The 24,959-nt window shown below is 39.0% G+C and overlaps 1 protein-coding gene across 1 annotated transcript; it reads left to right on the plus strand.

Annotated features, from left to right (window-relative positions):
* Positions 1–6,478: 6,478 nt before the first annotated feature.
* LOC146003911 (uncharacterized) lies at positions 6,479–13,520 on the plus strand. Its single transcript, XM_083142396.1, has 3 exons — positions 6,479–6,664; positions 10,911–11,131; positions 12,617–13,520. The coding sequence occupies exons 2-3, from the start codon at positions 10,927–10,929 to the stop codon at positions 12,943–12,945; spliced, it is 534 nt and encodes a 177-aa protein (XP_082998522.1). The 5' UTR covers positions 6,479–6,664; positions 10,911–10,926; the 3' UTR covers positions 12,946–13,520.
* Positions 13,521–24,959: the final 11,439 nt, after the last annotated feature.

Genomic DNA, 24,959 nt, shown 5'->3' on the forward strand with positions numbered 1-24,959 from the left:
CGACGTAAATAATAAGAAAGTACATATGCAACATGTTAACACTAAATTGTATACGTATTCCAAGTTCCTTTAATATATATATATATAACATATTATTTAAATGCATTACATAATCAATTCATTTGCCTCATAACAAACCAACAGCAAAAATGATATAAATCTCTCAAATGTGCGCGCTCATTTTCATCCAAACAATTGTTCATGAATTTAAGATCAAACTGGTTTGCAGTAACAATCTGAAGTACACAGTTGACCTTACTTCTCTCTGATAATTTACAATGCATTACAGAAATAAATGATATTCACTTCTCGCTTCGCTCGCAAGAACAAATTATTGTAAACTGACAACAATGTTAATTTAATAGGGCGCCGTATTCTTTCTTCTACAACGTTTTAAATTAGATTGTTCACCGTCCCCTAGCTACTGCTCCGAATTTTTACGAATTTACGAAATAAATTTTACGAAATGTATTTTTATTTGCGTAGAACTTGAAATCGAGGATGGCATTTGCCTCTCTGTGTCCCACCCTGCAGGTACCCTTGGCGTCTGGAAGAAAGAAAAAAAAAAGAAATACATGAAAACTAATTCCACCTTGAGTATCATTTTCTCCTGCTACTCTTAGATTATGTTAGCCTTGTTATTTGTATTATGTTACTTCAATGTTTGCCCCAGCTCCCCCATAGAATTGATTTCCGACCAAGGTTGGGGGGGAGGTAATGTCCCCCTGTGGTTGCGCCACTGGCTATCTTCCGCCTGTGTCGGGACATAACGCCAAGTGCACAGTAACTTCATCTTTCTTAAAATCCCCTTCTGCCGCGGGACATCAACGAACTGTAACATTTCTTCGCGAAGTTTGTGAACAAGCACGCGGACATTAAAACCGTTTAACAACAATGCCAAAAGAAACCTCACTGAGCTGTACGTAAATATCGAAAAACACAATCAGGCCACTTAAAACAAAACAAGAAACAATTCTTAACAACAATACTGACGGAAGAAAAGACAACGGCCTTTGATCATTATAGAGACTGGCGCTAGTACATGAAAATATATGCGGCTTCTCTTTCAATGCTTGGCTGTTATATACGTACAGTGGGATCCATGAGTATTACCGTGCAGATTGTCCATGACTATTTTCATTATTTTTTTCTCTTACGTCCTGTGTGTTTTTAAGCGATGGATTTTTAAGTATGCTGGCGCAGAAGTTGTCAACAGCTTGTTTTGAGTTTTCTTTTAATTCTTGAAGCTCTTATTGGGTCAAATAAAGTGCACGAACATGATAGTGGACAATTTGCACGGTAATACTCATGGATCCCACTGTACAATAACAGCGGCGGTCTCACTACCTACCATTCGGGCACTCCATGTGACTGCGACATATGACACTGTGAGAGATAATAGGTTTTGATTAGGGGGTGCGGAAGAAAAGATGGAGGTGCGCAAGCACCCCTTCGCGCCCCCCTGGCGCCGCCCCTGTCGAACCTGGACCTAGAGTTTAAATTTGGATTGTAACCACTGTGCAATATGCCTGAAAAGGGGACCCGACTCCCCTGCAGAGAATGTATTTTTGTTTATTTATTTTACTCCTCGGTCCTCATATGTGATCGTTCAGTTTACCGTGACAATGGGAGATATTGCGGTAATAACGTCACACAATAGCTAATAATAATAATGTATTCCAGCCCCGAACCTCTATTTTTGAAGAAAAAAACCCGCTAATCTCTAGAACGTATTTGGTTCCTGTTTACAAAACTACGTATATATTGTTTACACAAAACAGTGCAAGTGCAGCCAGGTTAGAATTGATTTTCGGTTAGGTGAGGTATCCAACTGAAATTCGCCTCTCCCCATGGACGTCGGCAAGGGGGGCGGGTCGAACAGGGCGGTCGACCCCCCTTGGAAGTGTGCATCTATTTTTTTCAATTTATGCCTCACCTCATTTTGCGTCATTGTTTAAAAATGGTCTTGAGATATCGAATTTGGTACGAAAGTTTCATAATTTGCAACACTGTATCTCTGTTAATTTGTTAGAAGTAACTATTATGTAATCTTGGTTGTAGCAAGTACTTCATATTCTTCATATAATAAATTTATTGGATGCTAAAATAAACTAAACTAAAACTGCTACTGCTACTACTACTACTACTAGTAGTAGTAATAATAATAACAACAACAACAATTTAACATACGGATAATGCAATAATTTCAAAAATGTACACCTCCTTAAGAAACTTCTAAAATATGCCACTGGTCTGTATCAAAATATTTTTGAGGGGATGGGGTGTCCTGGACATCTTCGATTTGACCCCCCCCCCTAGGAAAATTTCTGGCGACGCCCATGCCTCTCCCAACTGTAACTTCTGGATCCGCCACTGACCAGGGCACACCCAGGCTCACTGCGATTTGTTGCAGAGGAAACTGCACGTTTGAGTTAAAATTAATGAACGTTTTTACAAATTCCTTACGAGAGGTCTGGGAGTTTCACTTGAATACAGAAAGCAACAGGGCAAGGCTAAGGAGTGAGAATTCGGTGAACGGACGCCACACTACACGATCGGGGAGGTCAAGTAAAACATCAAATTATAAAAATAAGTCTGAGACTTGTTACGCTATTGCAATACTATTATGAACAATCCCGACCACAGCAATTTTTTTAAAAAAATGTGACACTAAATTACATATTATATCATTAAACGTATCTTAAATGTAACAAGTATTGGAAAATAAATGCTTTCAAGACTTGATCTCATATTTTAACTTTTGTATGCCTATGATATATGATTGGATTTTTTTAAAAAATGTACATATAGTATTCCTTTTCGTATAATGATGTCTTGCATAAAATTGAAACAAATTTTGATTGTTAATATAGTCCTTAACTTAACAAAACTACAAAAAAGTAGGGTTTAAGCGTAACTGAAGCGTAACAACATATCCTCTTCTAATTTGTACTTAGACACACCCCTACACTGAAATGTGATAAATAACTGTAGATGTTAAACATAAAGGTAAAGTTCCCCGTGCATGTAGCGCCGTGCCATGAAGGTGCATTTAGAGGGATGTGCCGGTAGAGTCCCACCCATTCTCGATCTTGGTCAATTTTGGAGGTGACGTGATCAGAACCATGCTTCGGCCTCCTTTACTCCCTCCCCGCCCCAGGTACCCATTGATTTGAGATTGGATGAGTTGTGAAACATACCATAATTATTTGAAGGAAACGTTTCTTGCTTTGGCACTAGCGAATTCCTTGATCACGTGATCTAACGTCTCAACCAGCTGGCGCTCGATCATCGCTAGACCACTCAAGCGTGTTTCAGACATGGTTAACGGATTGTAGGTTTAGTTTTACGGGCAAAATTAATAAAAACCGAAGTGCAACACTCGCATTTGGTGGAAAATCATGATCTTATCAGTTTCAAGGTATCCTTTGGTGTATTTTTGTGTTTATTATAGCTACAGGCGCTGTATTATAGCCATTCAGTTCATCTTTTAAATCAGTACGATTTTTAGAGCCTTCAAATGTTAATATACATGCAAGTTTTGCACTTTTCAGATAATCATACAAGAAATCGAGAAATTCACAAATCTTTCTCTTAGAACTAAATTAATCGCGTCAGGGTCTGGTAATAAAAGGAAACTTTGTACCGTGTTTGTGGATCTTCAACAATTTCGTCCTCTGCATAGACATACTACTGGTGGTCTGCTTTACACCGAAACTGCATTTTCTTCTTTCGATTTCAAACCTGAAGAGTGCACAGTATTGCCTTGGATCGTCTATACCTAAATTCGATGTCAATTCATTCGCATCAACTAAGTAACTGAAATTTTTATCGCTCCTGTTTTTTTTTTTGTTTTTTTTCAAAGTGCTTACAAAGAATCTAACAGCATTTATCACATCGAGATTAATATTTTGTAGACATTTGCCCACTAGTGATTAGATCGTAGTGTTTATTTTTCTTCTCTTCCAATTTTGCCGCTCTGGGTGGTCGCATAGTTCGCCCCTCCCCTCCGCCGGCCCTGCTCTATCTCAATTACAAGCTGTGCTGTAGACTTCGAAGTTTTAAACTACCTTTTTAAATACGGTCAATGGCGTAGCGACCGCCCAAGGTGTAGGGATCCCTCAATGTTCTCACTCTGTGCTCCTCAAATTTTATATACTCCCAGAAATTCAACAGAGAGTATCTCTCATATATATAAGAAATCGATGTACGAAACATAAATCTGGTTCCCAGTAACGTATCGTATGACGTCTGCGATAATAAGCAGCGTATTGTCCCAGGCAACTTGATATGTAGGCCCCCTCCGAAATGCAGAATTAACTTACTTGCTCCCAGATGACCATGGATAGGAAAATACACTACGCAGTTTAGTGTAGTGTGTCAATTTCTACAGTTATTAATCCAGAAAGATTCAGTTGCTCAACCAATCGATGCCTTATTGCTATACAATAAACAATCAAACTTGATAATTCATGATCTTTTACCACTAAAATTAGTTACAAGTTGTATTTAAAATGTAACTTCCCACTAAATATTTGCCAGGGGGCCCCAAGTCTTTTTATATTGAAATAATTGATGATATAAATTTTTAACATTGTCCACACTTGTTACCTTTTACTCCAAAGGGGTCCCAAAACTCAGTAGGACGTGGAGTGCAGGGGCAATTATCCCTTTACCCTAAGGGCCAATACTTCCTCTTCTGTCACGCAGGGTGTATGAGTTAAATGTCACCATTATTTTGGAGGATTTTGTGAAGTTAATTTTTCTTACATATTGACATTTTATGCTCATTTCTGTCGAACCAGTTCTACTTTTCCAATTTGTTACGATTCTGTGATCTACAGTATTCAATGTGAAAATTCCTAGCTGCGAATTTGCTTGTTCGAGTTTGCGATCAACTTGAAGACACTGCAGTAGGTGGTGGAGGATGCTTATGTAAATTATCCTAGCTCTGGGGGAATGCTTTATGAAATCTTTCAGGTGGGGGAAAGCATAAGCATCCCCATTCGTCCATCCCTCCCACATGCACGCTTTGAGCACTGATGATCTATTAAAAAAACGTTCTTGTTCCATGAGAAAGTATTTAAGAAATATATGCTCAGTGGTCTATCGAAAGGAAATGGCATCGTTTAAATTAAAATTAAACACCGTGTCCGTGTGTCCCAGTCCTTCCAATCGGCATTTCACTGAGTGAAAAATTTTCAGTGAATAATAGTCCCATCGCCACTTTATTATCTATGTCTCAAAATTGGAGTCCGCTGCTATTTCTTCGTAGCAGATTGCAATTGACCTCGTGATGACAATCTAGAGGTCCAGTTCAACCCCCAAAACTGAAATGATAAGTTTGCTTGAGTACATTACTCACTATTAGTATTTGGAGGCTAATGTGAGCAACTTATATCGAATCTTGACCTGGGACAGCCAGGGAATGGCTTTGGAGTTGAAGGCGCATCCACTTCCAAATCCCAGAGAGGAGTGTTTACAATCCTTTAAACAATTCCCCCAAACAGCATTTTTTAATTGAATTGTTTTAAATTTTTAAGTCCACTTTATGAACCGGGACTGGATCTACAATTTAAATAGGAATCCGAACCACTATGTGCCTCCATCGGCTTTCGAACCTGGGACCCGTTGGTTACAAGGAAACGACTTTACCACTACGCCAACGGGGAAGCCTGGTATTTTTTTTGTTTTTAATATCTGTGCAATTATATCTAACCTGATATATTTTTTAAACGTTTCAATCAGAAAATACAAAGGATCACGAACAAATTATTTGGCTTCTCTTCAAAAAGAGTAAAAGACAATCCTGGCGTTCAAGTAAGAATTTCCAATTTCTTCTTCCAGTTATTCTGAGAGATTCAGACTATCCTCATTTAGTTTCAAGAAGCTACTAATCTGCTAATCTGATATATTCGTATAAGTCGAAAACACAAAATGGGAAGGAAGAATATTTGGGTAAAAGTGAATTTCTCTGACAGGGGACGGGGGAAGAGGGGTGATTGGCTGACTATTGTACGTGCGCCCCACTCTGGCATCATCTCAATACACACACACACATTATATATATATATATATATATATATATATATATATATATTGCTAAGGGGGCCCCAATATTTTGCTTGCAGGGGGCCAGAGAACTGCGCTAAGCCACTGAACACGGCACAACCTCAATTTGTCTGTGGTACAACTACAACCTCCATACTAAACCTAGGATTTATTTGGCACAAAATATTAGAAATAAAAATAACTTGACCAGGTCCTCACGAATCTACGTAATATTAGGCATGGGCTAAATGTTTCACACGATATCGCATTTTCATTTCGCGCGAAAATTCTTTCGCATAATACTAAATTTGATAATAATAAAATGCAGTTAGCAACACTTGTTGCTCCTCCACCCTCACCAGTCACGTGTTATCTCCTGATTTCCCTCCTCCTCGTCCAAACCAAACAGCTGGCTGTAACGCGTAACGCCGTAACCAAAACAAAAACATCCTTGACTGGCATCAAGCAAGCATTTGCCTCAACGTGCACAAGGAAAACGCTACTGAATCTGCTTATCTTTTGGGGTGTGCGTGTGTTACTGTATGCAGTTCAGTCATTTTAGTGCTTAGCAAGACACAACAACAGGTTTAAACCTTTGCGTTCACAGTTGCAGGTAGGAATATAAAAGATTTAGATAAATGTTATTCTCGTTGAATCGCAGAAGCGATCACTCACAGCAGAGGAATTTTCATTGTACAAACTGAATTTTCCCGTACGGAGCTTTCCATCCAGCTGTGCACCATCTTCAACTTATTTTCAGTATTTTCAAAAAAGGGCAAGCCACAAGCACATTCTATTTTGAAACCATTAAAAAGAATCAAGAAAATAATGCATCATCCAGCGGAACAGTGTATACAAGTGACAAAATTTAGAAAATGACGATTGGTAGCTATTACAGATTCATAAAATTTTTAGTGACTTTTTAATTATTAAAAAAATGATTTTAATTCTTTGGTATTACATTTAAACATAGGCGTCATGGACGTCCGGGAGGGGGCAAGGGAGCCACTTTTTGGAAAATGAAAGTCCACGTGAAAAATTATATAGCTATTTCACACATAATTTCATTTCAGCCACAGTAAACAAGGTAAATGTCTGTTATATCGGAGACACATTTCTAACGCATATTTTAAGTTGCAAATGGTTCGTACTTACCACTGTGTGCAGCATTCCATAGTGACAAAATACCTCCACGAAGTTTGATAAATGCAACAGAAACTCATTTCCGTAAGTAGTTTCTCCTGTAAATTTGAAGAAAAGTGTCTCCGATATGACAGACATTTACCGTAATTAATTTATATAGTCATTATTATAAATACGTTGAAGGAACATGATAATTTCAGACTGAAATAGTGTTTTTTGAGGGGGGCATCACTATTATGGGGAAAAATATGCCTCCTTTGCCTCCCCTGGAAAAAATCCTGCGGACGTCCATGATAGGCGTCGCCAGAAATTTTGTATAGGATAACTTGCATGGTACGAATATTAATCATTATTATTACACTCATAATTAAAATTTTACAATAATAACTCGTCGTCGCCTTGTAATCAAGGGGTGCCGGGTTCGATACCCGGTGGAGGCACATAGTGGTTCGGATCCCACTTTAAACTAATTTTGGAACGAGTTTACAATACCCGACCACTCTCCAATTTCTATGAAATTTCGCCTACTCCTATCACGAATCTGCATTTAATAAATGGCGGTCGAGTATAGAAATCGAGAAAAAACGAAATAAACTATATTTTCTTAACGTAACATAACCCTACCATAACAACAGCAGCTTCATGGAACACGCCATTTCCCCCCGAATGGGTGTCACTTATCGCACAACACTTTAGCAACATTGTGTTCTACGACCCCATTTGAGAGGAGAAAAAGGAGAAAATGTCACGGGAGAGAGCTTTTTAATGTTAGGCAAGACAAGGTAACGCGTCTCTTAGCGAAAATATTAATTTTTCTTTGTATTTATGCTAATGGAACCTAACCTAACCTCGTAGATGTCAATATTCAAGGTAGCCAGATTGTTGTGCGTAAAGGAAGACCATTAATGAATTGCGAAAGAAAGATGGTTCTGAATTGCTGTGTATGGACAATCACCGTGGTAAATCGCAAGGTTATTTTACAAGTTCTACACATAAATGTACAATTTTAACAAGTGACCGCCAAATATGAAATACAGATACGTCATCAGGACACTGAAATTAGTAAGTAGGCGAAATTTTATAGAAATTGGAGAGTGGTCCGGTATTGTAAACTCATGCCCTAATTTTATTCCCAAGGTATTGCTAATATCCTTGCGGAGGGGAGACTTTACACCACCCACTAGATGAGTGAATTATCCAGCACAGCTTTTGAAATTTATTTTAATACTTTTATATATATATTTTTTTTTTACATAAACTAGTTTCTGTATTTAAGCTCAGTTTAATGCATTTTTTTGCTTTGTTATTCTGTTGGAATAATAACATACTGAACTTATTTAGGTGACAGTATGGTATAGGGAAAACACATTTCTTCAAATTTACAGGAGAAACTACTTACGGAACTGAATTTCTGTAGACTTTTGAAAGCTCGTGGAAGTGTTTTCTTCCTTCGTTCAACTTATTCGGCCGGTAAATAATGTATTTTTCGACATTAATGTATTTCCGATGCACAAAAGCTCTTGCCTCCATTACGTTCGTCTATGTGAACCAAATGTTCCCTGCATTCAGTGACGTAACCCCTGGTCAGTGTTTCCAAACTCGCCATTGTTTTACCAGAACATGACAATTTTAACTATGCCTAACCTCACAGAACCTAACCTAACCTTGCGTGCATGGTTCGTGGGGCTATTTATGAATGGTGTGTGGGGCTACGTGTGCATGGTTCGTGGGCCTATTTATGATTGGGTTGTGGGCTATCTGTGAATGCTGTGTGGGGCTACACGTGCATGGTTCATGGAGTTTTCGAACCTGGAAAAAAAATACAAAATGAGTAACACGAAAGTAGGTATTTTTTTTGGTGAAGAAGGTTGCAACACTGCAAACCCACTGATCATCGACAACACTAGTCAAGATTTCTCCGCCATATTGTGTGTGAGAGAAACGAACAATAATTACTCGATATGTGGAAAATTGAAGCTATTTTCGTGAAAAAAGCGAAATCCCACCTTAAACAATGTTTTGCAATGCATAATAGGTAAGTACGAATGTAAAAAATGACGAAATGAACGAGTAAAATGTGTTTTCCCTATACCATACTGTTACCCTTATTTACATTATCAACAATAAAATTAACAAACTTTTTAATTTTTTGTAACAAGAAATGAAGAATGCTAATTTCCAGGGGTGGTTGAGTGACTGTTTCGATGCCCATGCATACATATACAGGGTGTTCAAAAAGTTACGCAACCTTATGGGAAAACATTTCTTATTCATTTTTTACATTAAGTGCTGGAAGTGACTGCCGTTTTGTTCTTCACACAAGTGGACATGACGAACCATGTTGTTGAAACCCTTTTCAATGTTATCTGTGAGATTTTACCAACACAGCTACGAATATTGTCTTTCAATTCCGGAATACTGTGCGGATGAGTAACGTAAACGGAGTCCTTAAGTTAACCCCCCAAGAAGTCTGGAGGCGATAAATCTGGAGATTGCGGTGGCCTTAACCCCACTGAGATCAGTCGTCCTGGAAAACTCTCTTCCAAGTAACGCATTGTGTTCCCAGCTGTGTGGGCTGTGGCATTGTCCTGTTGAAACCATGTGCGTTACAACTTCTCATCTGACACCATGTTAACAAATTCTCTCATCATTATGTCGCATACTGTTCAAAGAATGTAATGAACACGCGACTACGTGATATGGGACACCAAACGCCAATTTTCTGTGCATGCAGAGGCAACTCCTTCATCACGTGTAGGTTGTCACTGGCCCATACCCGAGAATTTTGGGCATTAATGTATCCATCCAGATGGAACCATGCCTCATCAGTCCAGTACCAATCATCGAGTTCCTGTCCTTCTGGCATTACAGATTCCATGAACCAACGACAATAGTCTTTTCGGGTATTCAGGTCTTCAGGCAGCAGTTGCTGGACCGCTCTAACTTTATAGGGGTACAATTTGAAATACTTGCGCAATGCCATGTGTGTAGTGCCAATGGAGAGCCCGGACTGGCTTGAAAGGCATTGCACTAATTTTTTTGGACTCGCAACATATGCAGATCGCACATCGGTCAACTTTTCTTCTGTTAACAACCTTGATCGACTCCTTCTCGGTGCATCCACTACACTTCCCTTCACCTGGAACTTGCCGTATACCTGCTTGATGAAGGATTTCTTTGGAGCATCTGTTCCGTACTTCTCTGTGTACGCCCTCGGGGTCAAAGCATAACTGCTGGTGCAGATGTACTCTGTCACAATGAATATATGCTGTTGCAACGTATAGCCCATGGCTGCTCAGTTATTCAGCACCTATAACGAAACAAGAATAATTCATGAGATTTCCCATAAGGTTGCATCACTTTTTGAACGTGCTGTACTATTGCCCTATGAGAGAATCATCTCTTTCCACCACTGTATAGTAATTGTGATAATAATAAAAGGGCATAGGGTACTTAGCTAACTAGTTGGGGTGGATGTTTGATTGTCTTGAACCTAACTTGTTTGCCATTGCACTTTAACATATTAATTCTTAGGTAAATCTCAGACCACCCAATTGACATTTAATTCCAATTTGAATTTTTTGCATAACTTTTTAAAAAAAACAGGTGATGAAGTGAATTACCATAACATTTTAGGCTATACAATAAATGTTATATTTCTGAACAGTCCAGGCACCAAGGTATTATTAGCTTGAAATGTTATTTTGCTATTTTAGGAATCACTGTGTGAAGATGTTTGCGAGTCTACCGTCTGTTTCCAGAGCATCTTCAGCTGCAACAAACTCAGCATTGTTTTTAAGCAATTTAGCAGGGAGCGTTCCTGAAGAATATGACAACAAAGAAAGAGAGGCAGAGATGTATCTTTTCACTCGTAACATGCTGCGTAATTGGGCTTTGGCAGTTAAGTTTATAGATGGCTCCTGGAGAATAGCTGAAGGTAAGCCCTCTTAAGTTGTCGTCGTTCAATCAACCATAAAAGATATTCAATAAGAAAATATTAAAGAATTGTTTTGTGTGGCTGTGTTTCTAATGTAACATGTTTGCCCTATTTCCAAAACCTTCTCAGGTTTCCCAAGAAGTTAGAAAGTATTTATAAAAAAGAACTCATAATATTGGAGAAAGTTAGAAAACTTAAAAATGAAAAAACTAGAAGGTGGAAGGATGTTAAAGGTGGCCAAAGTGTGTGGTGCTAAAAAAAAGAAAGGTTGATAAAGTGTGGGACCCTCACTCACATTGCCCCCTATGCTTGCCTTCAAGGCAATGTGTAAATGGAGGACTTTACTTTCTAATTCAATACTGCATATAAAAATAGTTGATGTCCTTGCATTAAAAAGAGCCAGAAAAACTTGCACATTTTTCATGTTATAAGAATCAGAATTTGCATAGTTGCCAAAATGGTACCCTGAAAGATTCAGTTTGACATTAAACTATAGTGCGACCACAAGGAAAAGCTTTCCCTTCTTCCGTTCAGCTCGGGCCATAAGAAAACATGCTTTATTCTGCCCCTCCCCTCCATGTGGGTCTGCACAGTTTTTTTTGCTAGTGGTTCCACTAATCACATTTTGTAAATTTTAGTTAATTTAGAACAGTGACTCATTGACCTACCCAGGCTAACCTTGAGCCATGCTTCAAAATTTTTGTCAAATTACTATTCTACAGTGAATTTTTTAGAAAAACCTACATTCCTGTTTTTTTACATGTAGTTTTTTGGGTGCTAAGTAAACAACATGGCATTAATCTGTCTTGATTGATTCATGTTTAATTTACACATTTGAAATTGCACTGAAAGCTGATAAAATGACATGTTAAACATATTTTGCATGTATTCTAAGTCAGGAAATAATGCAAGTTTAGTATTTTTTTGCGATTTTTAGCGTTTCCAGGAAATTCATCACATTTGATGCATGTTCTGAGGGATTAACTTTAAAAAAAAACGTTTAAAAAATATTGGAAAATTGTTGACCTGGATATTCACTCATCAGGTGGATAGAGTAGCAAAATGTCCCCAAGGGTAGTGTTAGATATTATGTGAGTTGGCACCTGGCAATATTGTTAACTATGTATTCTGGGCAATAGCCTGTGCAGTACTTTTGTTTGTTCTATGCTGTGTTATATTTTTACTACCCGGGCAAAAAGTATGAAGATTGTCATGTTTTTTTAGTGTTCTGCACGTGTTCTTGAAAATATAGTCAAAAGGATATTTGCAGCGAGTCTCTTATTTCTCGATCCAACAGGTAGAATAATAATAAATTTGTTTATTTTTAATAGTTTATAACAGTAATTATTGCATAATAATCATAACCATGATAATAATTATTATTGTTGTTTATTTCTACTATTCATGTTTTGTCAGTTGCCTGCCCCAACCCCTAAATATTTCTGGTGATACCCATGTATACATCTGTGGTTCTTTTTTTTGCAGGACAAGGGGGCGAGGACAACAAATTAGCAGCTAATTACGCAAAACACCCACCACAGGAAAAGGGGGACTTCTACGAGCTCGGCCAAGTCAATCTGTCTCCAGCACAGCTAAGAGAGTTCGTCTTGCAGATCGGATGCAATCGACAACTGCAAAACTGCCAGGACTGGGTGAAACACTTGATCAAACTCATAAGTCCTCTGATTCTGGAGAAACTCGAAAAAGAATTTCCCTCCTTGAAGCTGGCTCACCCACTGTTAGAGTTGGCTGCTGGTTCCCTCAGTGATTCAAGTGATTCCATGTCACGGTCGTTCAAGAGCTTCAAGTCATAATTTTTCAGTGGTCTTGCGTGAGTTTTATGCAAGCACTATCACCCTACAATCAATCATTTGACATTATAATGTTTTCTAGACCTGTGTTATACAGTATATTATTATACCACCTGGCTTATTCCATGACAAATGAAGGAAGTCTGGCTTTATTTTGTGTGTGTCAGATTTTCATGGTAATTTTGTATTTGAAAGTACTCGTGGAGTGAAAGAAAGCTGCCGATTTCTGAGAACTGTTGGCTACACACAAGGTGAGACGGGAACAGGAACATATTAAATATATTTTTAATGTACATCAATAAAAGTAAACATAAGAAAATAATAACAAATAAACACAGGACATTAATCTAAGTGATTTTGTAAGAAGATTTAATTCTTTGAGCATCATATTTTGCAAATACTATTATATTAAATGTTAAGGGAGCGCAAGGTGTGCAAACAGTAACTTGCACAATGATATTCATAAGTTTATACCAAACAGAAAATTGTATAATGCATTTTTTGCCTTTATATATGCCATATCTGTATTATTATACATTGCTGTACTAGTTTCAGAGTTTTATAAAATGTTTACAAGATTTGCTTATCTGTTGTAGATCATGTTAACCTGAATTATTAATGTACAGATTTTCATATTGAGGTGACTAAGTACTTTTTCATTTAAAAGGAGAAAACCTTTAGACACCTGGTGATTATCAAAGAGAAAACAAATTATGACCATAGCTATGTTTCAATTGGATGGCCAACTTAAAAGAATTTTTGAATAATTTGTTCGTGATGTGATAGTCATGAATTGATACATCTTGTCATATTGTAATGCAATTCTTATAATAATAATAGTAATAAGCTATTTTGTAATGTAATAGCCCTTGAGGGCCAATGCTTACCCACTGACTACCAACCTCACTCCCACATGCCTCAGCAGAGGTGAGCAATCATCCAACCAGTTATAGTGATGTATGGTCAGCACTACGAACCCCAGTTGTTGTAAGTTTTCCATGACTGGGTTACACTACTCATTCATAGATCCCCAATTTTATCACGATGGTGTGTCCCATACACAGCTGAAATCTCAGGAGGAAAGTTGATATGCTTCCCCAAGGTGGCTACTCACCGGGAAATCCAGGAATTATGCATGAATTATTGCAGGGTTGCTACGCGACTGGAAAACCTGGAAAACAGGGAAAAGTCAGGGAATTTGGTTGGTCAGGGAATAGTCAGGGAATTTTGGATATTTTCTGGAATTTACGTGCATTTTGGAGTTGCAGGAGAACCAGTTACAAAATGAATGAACGGTTCATTTCCACTTCCAAATTCGGTTCTTGTGATTCCAGTCCCACCAAAAGATTCAGTTCAGAAACTTTTTCCTCTCGTCATTATGACTTCTAGTCTGTTACGTACAAAATTATGGTTCCTTCGCATTTCAATTCTATATTTATTCACTCTCGGATATAGGTTCTTGGATCCGTTCATTTTGCGACTCGTTCTTGTGAACCTGTTCAAGACCGGAATTTGGAGAGGCGTGAGATTTTTCCTTAGAGAACGAGCTACTCAAGACGAAACCTACGCACCAGCTATCCTCAGAATTTCTTGCGGAAAAAAAGTTTGTTTTAGCTTTGTGTGTATGTGTGTGGTGAGGAAATTTTCGTTCTGCAAGAACACACCCGTTCGGAACCCATTCTCTTTTGATATGTGAAACGGAGCAGGTTGGTGTTCGGACAGTTCATTGGTTTTGGATCTGCAATAAAGCTTGAAGAGCAGAATTTCACATAACTGTCTGTGGTTGACGTCACACTGGACGGGTGCGGACGCCGAGTAAAAAGAAAGGGACTCACTACTTCGTTCCCCCCCCCCCCCCCCGGAACCTGTTCTGTGAATTTGAGTCCTTCGTTTGCGACCCGTTCAGAAGCAACCTGATCAACTAGTTCATTTGCTCATTGTCGTAGTTTTTACATTGCAGAGATGTGTTACACCCCAGAAATTAGTGATTTTTTGCAGTATCAGTGACGTCATTATTCGAATATGCACGTGTTTTGTGCATGTAGAACGAATTTATTTTTTAAAAACTGGTGCTAATTAGAGGAATTACCATACGCTGGTCACACATCGTTGTTAGGTTAGGAATGTTGGTTTCATGCCGATAGTAATTTTACGTATTGTTTGCGTGTAGAATGAAATTATGCTGAAAAGTGGTGAAAATGAGCGTAAGTTCCTTTTGTTTTATTACGATTTCATCATGCTACAAATGCAACTTTTACATGGTTCGATTTCGATTTATGTCTGTTAACACATACTGCAGAGTTTTAGCGATTACTTAAGATTTTGTGAATATATGCTTTTGTGGTTAGGTTAGGAATGTCAGGTTTGGTTGTCTTAGAAATAAAATAAAGACACTGAATGCACTCTACTAAGGTTCCGATTTATTTCTACATTCATTCCCACTAGCTTACGATACTTACTGTCGCTTGTCAACTGGAGAGTACCTCGTCCGTGTGAAGCGTGTATGATTGAGTAAGGTCATTTTGAAGTTTTTTTCAACAGAAATAACTTATTTCGAATCCAAATAGTGCTCATTATTTTAAGGAAGATTCAAATTTCGTGTCACAATGATTGCCAAAATTCTATGATAATTCGTCTTCCTGCTAGGAAAATTTGAAAAAAAAAATCATGAAACATTCGGAACTGTTACCTTTTAAAAGACAGATTTCGATGTTTTCTGTAATATAAAATTGGTTCCGGCATGTGGAAAATTCAAATAATGGAGATATTTGATTCCTAAGTATGGCCCGCGTATATATTTTTTTTTAGGTGTATGGCTGGTCACCGGCCCCATTCAAGTTCTGAATTTTCGTAATATGTACTATTTTCAATAAATTAAAAAATATAATCATTAAACTTATTGCATATTTTCTAAAGCTACATGACCTAATTTTCTGTTGTTTCTCATTTGTATTGATATAGGCTAATTGAGGTTGTATACAGGTTACATTGTAAAGCTTTGATATATGCCACTTTTTTATTGATTTTTTTACACCACCTTAATTGTAATGAGAGTGAAAATGGGGAAGTACAATAGTTATTTATTTTTTCATTGAATAGCATTATATTAATCACTTGGTAAATTTTCAGCTAATAACTGTGTATATTCATATTCATAATAATTAACGTGCCTGCATTTTTAATTGAAAAACATGAGGTTCAAAAGCAAAAATCATGATGACAAACATGTCTGGAGAAATTTTATTTCTGGTCTGGAAAACCTGGAAAAGTCAGGGAATTTCATAATCAAAAAATCGTATCTACCCTGATTATTGGCTCCGGGAATTATCCGTACATTCTGCGTGAACTGTTGTCTGTAGACGTGAAAAGTTGCAACTTTATTAATCCAAATCGCATTGAATGCATACATATTTGTAAATCGCAGGAGGCAAGTTTGTCACAGTGTAGCTTCTATTTGTGTCGAGGGAGGTTATAAAACAAAATTCAATCTGTTTACTTTCTTAGTATCCTTTGATATCTTATTTCTTATACAATTAACAATTTATCGTAGATTAGTATGACCTGTAATATTTATGACTTGTGTTTGCAGATGTATTTCGAGCCTGTATGTGAAATGGCAAATGTAAACTCTGCACCTTAAATACAGGGTTATTCAAAATGATGGATACACTTTCATTCATGTATATTTCCTTGAATATACATTACATATTAATAATATACATACAAGAGAGAGAGGAAAGTCTAAAGTTTACAATCTTACAATAGAGGTTACAGATGTTCAATATGGCCACCGCCTGCAGCTCGGTAAACATCTAAGTGGGAGCCGAACTCATTCCACACACGAAGAAACATCTCTTGTGTAACTGAGTTCACTGCAGCTGTGATACGGTTCTGCAGGTTGCCCAGAGTTTGTGGTAGAGGTGGTACGTACACGGCTTGTTTGACATACCCCCAACAGGAAAAAGTCAAATGGTGTGAGATCAGGAGATCTCAAGGGCCACGACAGAAGAGCCAGGTCTTCATTTCCTATGCGACCTATCCACCGGTGAGGAAGGACTTCATCGAGAAACAGCGTCTCAAAACTCGCTATACAGTTGCTTGAGGTATTCCAAGTTCTCTGCCAGCTGCATTAGTTGATTTTCTGGGACTGCGCACAAAACTGCCTTCAATTCGTCTCTCATCCTCCTCTGACACACAGGGTCGGCCCGTGCTTTATCCTTTGCAGAGACATCCAGTTTGCTGAAATTGGTTAAACCAACGGCATATGCTCCTCTTAATTGGTGGTTCTATGCCGAATCGAAGACGGAATGCTCGCTGCACTGCTGTTGCCGATTCAGTTTTGCCAAACTCAAGAACGCAGAAAACCTTGTGCTGCACGGTGCCCATCTTACTCGGAACTGAACTGAAGGGTCCTTGGTGGCACGAGCATGCGCACTCGAGTGCTTGGTTACGCAACTGCGCTCTAGCGGTAGTATTCGAAACTTTAGACCTTCCCCTCTCTCTTGTATGTATATTGTTCATATTCAAGGAAATATACATGAATGAAAGTGTATCCATCATTTTGAATAACCCTGTATAATATACCGTTTGTTATCATGGCCTCAGAGTGGCCCCCTGTTCTCCCAGGAGAATTGAGGTCATCAAGGTGAGAGTGCTGTCAACTCCTGTTACATTTTTCCTCCAGCATCTAATTTAGTAATCTAATATATAAATAGCAAAACCAAAAGTTATGTGATTGAAAATTGTAAACTAGAATGTAAAAAAAAAATTTAAAAAAATGATTGTAAACCTCCAATATTAGGAAGCAGGGGGGCAATAAATCTTATAAAACCTCCAAGCATCACAAGCTGAAAGCGTACTTCTGCATAAACACTCAACATTTAAGATTTACATGGATCACTTTATCTCCCAATTCTTATGTAATCCGTTGTACACAATAAGTAATTCAATTATAGCTTTTTAAACAGTTAATTTAGACACCAAATTTCCATATCTTGGGAGAAATAAGCACCTATTACACGAGTATTTAGGGAGTATTTTCCAACTCTAAAAACCAACCTCCAGCTGTTCTGTAGCAGCCACCTTGAAATTCCAGCACTAATAACCAACACGCCGAGAATTCCAAATGATGCTTAAACAAATAAACACTTGCTTTCCTCACTGCAGTATCAAACTCTTGGCGAAGGTCCCAGTTTCTCTGGATCATACCCTGCTTTCTCTGTTCAAACCTGCTCACACGCATCGTGAACATCTTTGTGCAAACTATGCGTGAGGTCTGGAAAAAACTGCCGGATCCCAGCAATTTGTTCTTGAATTTTGATATCTTGTTACCTATTTTGTAACACAGAGTTACGCTACAATACAACAGACAGTTTGGTTGATGAGCTCATTACGTGGCTGACTTACAATCTTGCCACCGAAGTTCCCACCTGGTCTGAGCATGGCTGTTCTTTGTGAGTGTCCCATCATAAATATCTAACCATCACTCGTCCTCATAGTAGCGATTATCCAACAGTGCAAGAAAACTGACATTAAATAATAATAAAAAATAAAAAAAAATAGAAAAATTACATTACAACTGGCTCAGTATGCTGAAGGACCAGTTTCAACATCAATGATGTACAACTTCTGCTATACTATAAATATTCACTACATATTCAATATGCCATATCTAATATGGTGAGAAATAAAAATATGGTGACCATAGGATAGAACTCTGAGACAAGACATAGGAGGGGAGACTGATAAATGTTGAGCCTTACCTAGAAAAATTGAGTCAGGAAGCTGAAATGTGCAGGGTGTACTGGTCGACTTTCTATGATTTTAACTTCCCTTTGTTTTTTAGGTCGAAAGTGAAAATGGCAGCATCTCGGAAAAGCTCTCCAAAGGCATCATCCTGTTGCATGACCATACCTCGCCACACACTGCAGATGAAACAAATTGCGACACTGACCTCCTTACGCTTTCAAGTGTTGCTTCATCCACCCTATTCACTGACCTGGCTCCCATCTGTTCCCAAAGGGACAACGATTAGGGAGTGTTCAGGAGGCAACTAATGCTGCAAATGAGTCATTACACCAGCAGTCGGAAGAATTTTATTTGCAGGGACTCAAGAAGCTGCAGGACAGCTGTCGCAAGTTCATTGACTTCCTGGGGGAATATGAAGAATGGTGTGGCAGTTACAGCTTCCTGGCTCATTTTTTTCTGGGTACGACTCTATACTTATCAGCCTCCCCTCGTACAGTCAACGGCAAAGATAATGGTAGGCAAATTGTCCACCACTATTGTCATTACTTTTTTATTCTACGTTCTGTGTTGTTTTAACGAATGAAATTATGTTGGTTCCAAGCAGGCATTGTTCTCTGCTTATTGACCTTATTATTTCAATTCATTGTCATCACATTGTGTAATACAGACCAAATGAAAATGGTGGTGGATAACTAGTCTACTGTTTCTTTCGCCACTGGGTGTACAGTCATGGACACTTCTGGGTTGTAACAGCCCCATTGACATTCAATGGGATTATTACAACCCATAAGTGTCCACGACTGTACAAGTAAAAGTATAACTTGACAAGTTTAAAAACAAGACACTGCAAATAGCTGTTGCGCATCTCACCCCACTCCACTCTTCGCAGCGACGTTGGTTCGCAGTGTTGCAACCTGGAGGGAGCAGAATGATCTGAGGATTTTCATCGAAATTTGTATTAGCTTTTTCCTGGGCTGTTTTCTACCTGTCGAAGTACAGAAATTCAGCTCACCTTTCGCCAACGACTCTTTTCCTTCTTTTAAAACTTGGCCTCCCCGATGGCACAGTGGTAGCGTCGTCGCCTTGTAATCAAGGGGTCCCGGGTTCGATTCCCGGTGGAGGCACATAGTGGTTCGGATCTCACTTTAAACTGTAGGTTGAGTCCCGATTAGCCTTGCTGTGCATAAAGTGGACTTAAAACAACAAATCAATCCAATTCTTTTAAAACTTGAGAAACCATCCATTTAGATACTCCGTGGCGGCGCTTGTGGACTCGACAAAATTATACTTAAGTTTATGTAACTCCTTCTGATTTCGCAAATATGTTGCAACATTGTAAACAATTTATCTGGCCTGTCCTCTAAGGGGCTTTCCAGAGCAGATTGTGGATTTCGTTGGACCCGGCATGATTTGATTTTTGCAGTTCAAAAATATGCAGCCCAAGAGTAAAGAGCAAGAACATTTCAATGTTTTAAAAAAGAACACAGGCAAGCATGTTATCAAATGGCCTTCTCGTAGTGAGTGTTGTACGATAAACAAAAGAACCCCCACCCCACTTGGCTTTAAAAAAAAAAAAACAGGCCACTGCTCGATGTCGCATTCAGAAAATGAAGTCATTCGCCCAGTAGTTTCTCTTCGTTATAAACTTTAATGCGCGTGCGTAATACTACAGTTTACGATGTGCACCTTACTCATTTTCAAAGACCGGATTAAATCAAAAGAACCACTCATAAACTGATATGAGCCGGCATCGTCAATCTACACAGTAAAAATGGTTTGTCATATTTGTTTTAGCTTTATTTTGCTGAGTTGGCACCACTCATACTCTCGAGACAAAGACTAGTAGGTAGAAGAGTGGTGGGGAGTATAACGTAATAGGAAGTGCTCCGCAGCGATCTGAGCATATCAGGACGTAACTTGTCAGTCTATATACGGCGTACGCTTTTAGAAGGAACATGAGTTCAGCCAATACGCTGCAAGCGCTCTTGCGCTGTTGTCAAACCAACTGCTAGCGGAAGGGGAACACAGAGAATTCGTTGTGTCCAATATTCAACTTTTTATATATAATGAATGCACGTGATATTTGAGTACAATGAAATATATAGTGAAGAATTCTACACAGGATTATATCATATCACTGCGGCATATAAGAGTCGTACCTGAAAGAAGTTTGAAGGAATTTATTATAGAGGAATTGCTTTTAGCTAATTGCGAAGATGGGAATGAGTGATGATATAATGAAATTGATGAATGGACATTCATAAACATCCATGTCCAGGCCGGGATTCGAACCCGGGACCTCTGGCGTCGTATCGCGATATGCTAACCACTGCACCATAGTGGCCGGCGCGACATTATATAATAACACTCACGGAACACAAACTATTGCACAAGAATCGAACATAATGGCTGTATTACACAGCGCGCTACGACGCCAGGGTTCTCGGGTTCGAATCCCGGCCCGGGCATAGGTGTTTGTAAGTTTCCCTTCATCAATTTCATCATATCACCACCCATCCTCATCTTCGCGATTAGCCAAAAGTGGCAGAAAAGCGATGTAAAATATATCGAATCAATCAATCAATAAGGGCTGTATTGAATCCTCTCACAATTGTTCTTCGTGGCGTACGAGTATAATTATCTTACACAGACCGTGTTACGAAAACGCTGAACTCAAACTGACTTAACTGACTCGCAATGTTCGTGAACGCCAACAACAATGAACGGTTATTGTGTATATTCAGCCGAATTTGACACCCATAGCTTTACCAAGACCCAACAACTCAGCGGGGTCAACACGGTGGCAACGTAAAAACAAAGAGACTGAACACGGATGGAAAACGAAAGGGGTCATTGTGTGTCTGTGTAGAGACGTGTTGTTTCCCATGTTTCTTCGAGAAGCGATAACTCCGGCTGTAGGCGACGGATATTCATGGAACTTGGACGGCCATGTTCAAAATGTCGTGCCCCATCTTATGGTTAACCTTAAAGTGGCGAGTTTTATGCAAACTTTTTGCGCGCAAGAAAGAAAACAGAACACAGCGTTTAACTTGCGCGCCGCAGTCTCCTAACTGTACAACGTTGCACTCCTGCCATTGGCTGCTCGCCAAGGACACGCTTTCCGTAGCTCCGCCCGATATCGCTTCTAAAAACGTGCGTCGTATAGTATCCAAATCACTGGCTCTGCACCGAGGCCAGTAACTGGCAGTTCATTATTATTTCTCTTGTATTAAGATTGTAATTATTAGACACAAACTTGTGCCACATTTTTCACTTGCAACAGTAAAGAATTTATTGTCAGTTAATTATTATTTCATGTATGTAACTTTCCTGGCAGCTGGCATCCTGATTCTAACAAGTGTTCTCGGGTTACCAGCCAGGGTAATTCGACGTTAGCATCCCAAAATTTTGAGTGCATACATTGCTTTCATCATCAGGGAATGTAGAATTGTAGACCAAGTATAAAGGTTAATTATGTGAGTATGAAGTGACAGCATTTAGACTCCGTCCTGTGATTGGTTCGCTCTGGATCCTGGTGTTTTATAGGTGGATGTCATGTTTTCATGGAGAAGTGGGTTCTGGGCATGACTGATCTGGAGACGTAGTTTGGTTGGTCCAAGTGGAATTCCAGGTAATTTCTTCTTCCAATTCATCCATTATTAATATTTTTCAATTTTTGTGAAATTTCTATCATGCAATTTTGTGTTCTAAAAGGTCATTTAACTACCAGGTAGTTAACTACTACGTACTACCCTGACAGGTGAGATTTTTCTGTCAATGTACCTGCCTAAGCTGTTCTGGGGCACACACCACCTCATAAACGAGTACCTGGCGGGAGAGAGGTGGTAGTTATATCATTTCTATTCTGGCCGATGTCGAGAATATTTAGACCCCTAAACCTATACCCTGTCCCAGGAATCTCTGGAACAAACAAATGAAAGCAAGTCTTTGTGCAAGTATTTACGCTAGAGGGCTCGAGCAATGAACACGTGCAAGGGAACAGGATTGCATGGAGGGGTAAAAGCAACTGCAGCTAACATCCTTTTCACGAGCATGCCCTGTTTCGCACCACCCACTCGGTTTTCCGTATTCTCTATCGTTATGCGTGGCCTTGTTCCAGAGATTCTCAGGATAGAGTATATACATTTCCATGTGGTGTCATGGCATCGCACAAAGTGGGGTGGCCAGGACTTTCGAAGGGATGAGTGGGTTACGTATACTTCTCTTAGTAGCCTGGATTCCAACCCGGGACCCATGGTGTCATCAAGGGCGGATTAAAGGGAGTCCGAGGCCCTTGAGGGGTCGTCGTCGGCGACATCCACCAAAGACCTATTTTATTTTTTCACATATTGATAAATAATTTACACAGTTGGAATGAAACATATCACACATAGTGTAAATTAAGAAACATACAAGACTAGAAAAAAGGGGGACGGAGGGGGCGACAGACCCTTTAAGGATCTCATTTTATTTCTTCAATATGGCAAATATTGTGGTATTTTACGAAGAACTACCATTATGGGGAGCAGGAAGCTTAACGGCGAGTGCAACGAGTGACTAAAATAGGGGCGACGAATGATAAGGGGGTGAACAAAGATAATAATGACGAAAGATAGGAGGCGACGAATGATAAGGGGATGAAGAAAGATAAGAATGACGAAAGATAGGAGGCGACGAATGATAAGGGGATGAACAAAGATAAGAATGACGAATGATAAGGGGATGAACAAAGATAAGAATGACGAAAGATAGGAGGCGACGAATGATAAGGGGATGAACAAAGATAAGAATGACGAAAGATAGGAGGCGACGAATGATAAGGGGGTGAACAAAGATAAGAATGACGAAAGATAGGAGGCGACGAATGATAAGGGGGTGAACAAAGATAAGAATGACGAATGATAAGGGGATGAACAAAGATAACAATGACGAAAGATAGGAGGCGACGAATGATAAGGGGGTGAACAAAGATAAGAATGACGAAAGATAGGAGGCGACGAATGATAAGGGGATGAACAAAGATAAGAATGACGAATGATAAGGGGATGAACAAAGATAAGAATGACGAAAGATAGGAGGCGACGAATGATAAGGGGATGAAGAAAGATAGGAGGGGACTAATGATAAGGGGTGAACAAAGATAAGAATGACGAATGATAAGGGGATGAACAAAGATAAGAATGACGAAAGATGGGAGGCGACGAATGATAAAGGGTTGAACAAAGATAAGAATGACGAAAGATAAGGGGGTGAACAAAGATAAGAATGACGAATGATAAGGGGATGAACAAAGATAAGAATGACGAAAGATAGGAGGCGACGAATGATAAGGGGGGTGGACAAAGTTAAGAATCACGAAAGATAGGAGGCGGCGAATGATAAGGGGATGAACAAAGATAAGAATGACGAAAGATAGGAGACGGCGAATGATAAGGGGATGAACAAAGATAAGAATGACGAAAGATAGGAGACGGCGAATGATAAGGGGGTGAACAAAGATAAGAATGACGAAAGATAGGAGGCGACGAATGATAAGGGGGTGAACAAAGATAAGAATGAAGAAAGATAGGAGGCGACGAATGATAAGGGGATGAACAAAGATAAGAATGACGAATGATAAAGGGATGAACAAAGATAAGAATGACGAATGATAAGGGGGTGAACAAAGATAAGAATGACGAATGATAAGGGGATGAACAAAGATAAGAATGACGAAAGATAGGAGGCGACGAATGATAAGGGGTTGAACAAAGATAAGAATCACGAAAGATAGGAGGCGACGAATGATAAGGGGATGAACAAAGATAAGAATGACGAAAGATAGGAGACGGCGAATGATAAGGGGATGAACAAAGATAAGAATGACGAAAGATAGGAGGCGACGAATGATAAGGGGATGAACAAAGATAAGAATGACGAAAGATAGGAGGCGACGAATGATAAGGGGATGAACAAAGATAAGAATGACGAAAGATAGGAGGCGACGAATGATAAGGGGGTGAACAAAGATAAGAATGACGAAAGATAGGAGGCGACGAATGATAAGGGGATGAACAAAGATAAGAATGACGAATGATAAGGGGATGAACAAAGATAAGAATGACGAAAGATAGGAGGCGACGAATGATAAGGGGGTGAACAAAGATAAGAATGACGAAAGATAGGAGGCGACGAATGATAAGGGGATGAACAAAGTTAAAAATGACGAATGATAAGGGGATGAACAAAGATAAGAATGACGAATGATAAGGGGATGAACAAAGATAAGA

The sequence above is a fragment of the Lepisma saccharinum genome, chromosome 21 (genome assembly GCF_977018435.1).
Source record: "Lepisma saccharinum chromosome 21, izLepSacc3.1, whole genome shotgun sequence".
Classification (NCBI taxonomy): domain Eukaryota; kingdom Metazoa; phylum Arthropoda; class Insecta; order Zygentoma; family Lepismatidae; genus Lepisma; species Lepisma saccharinum.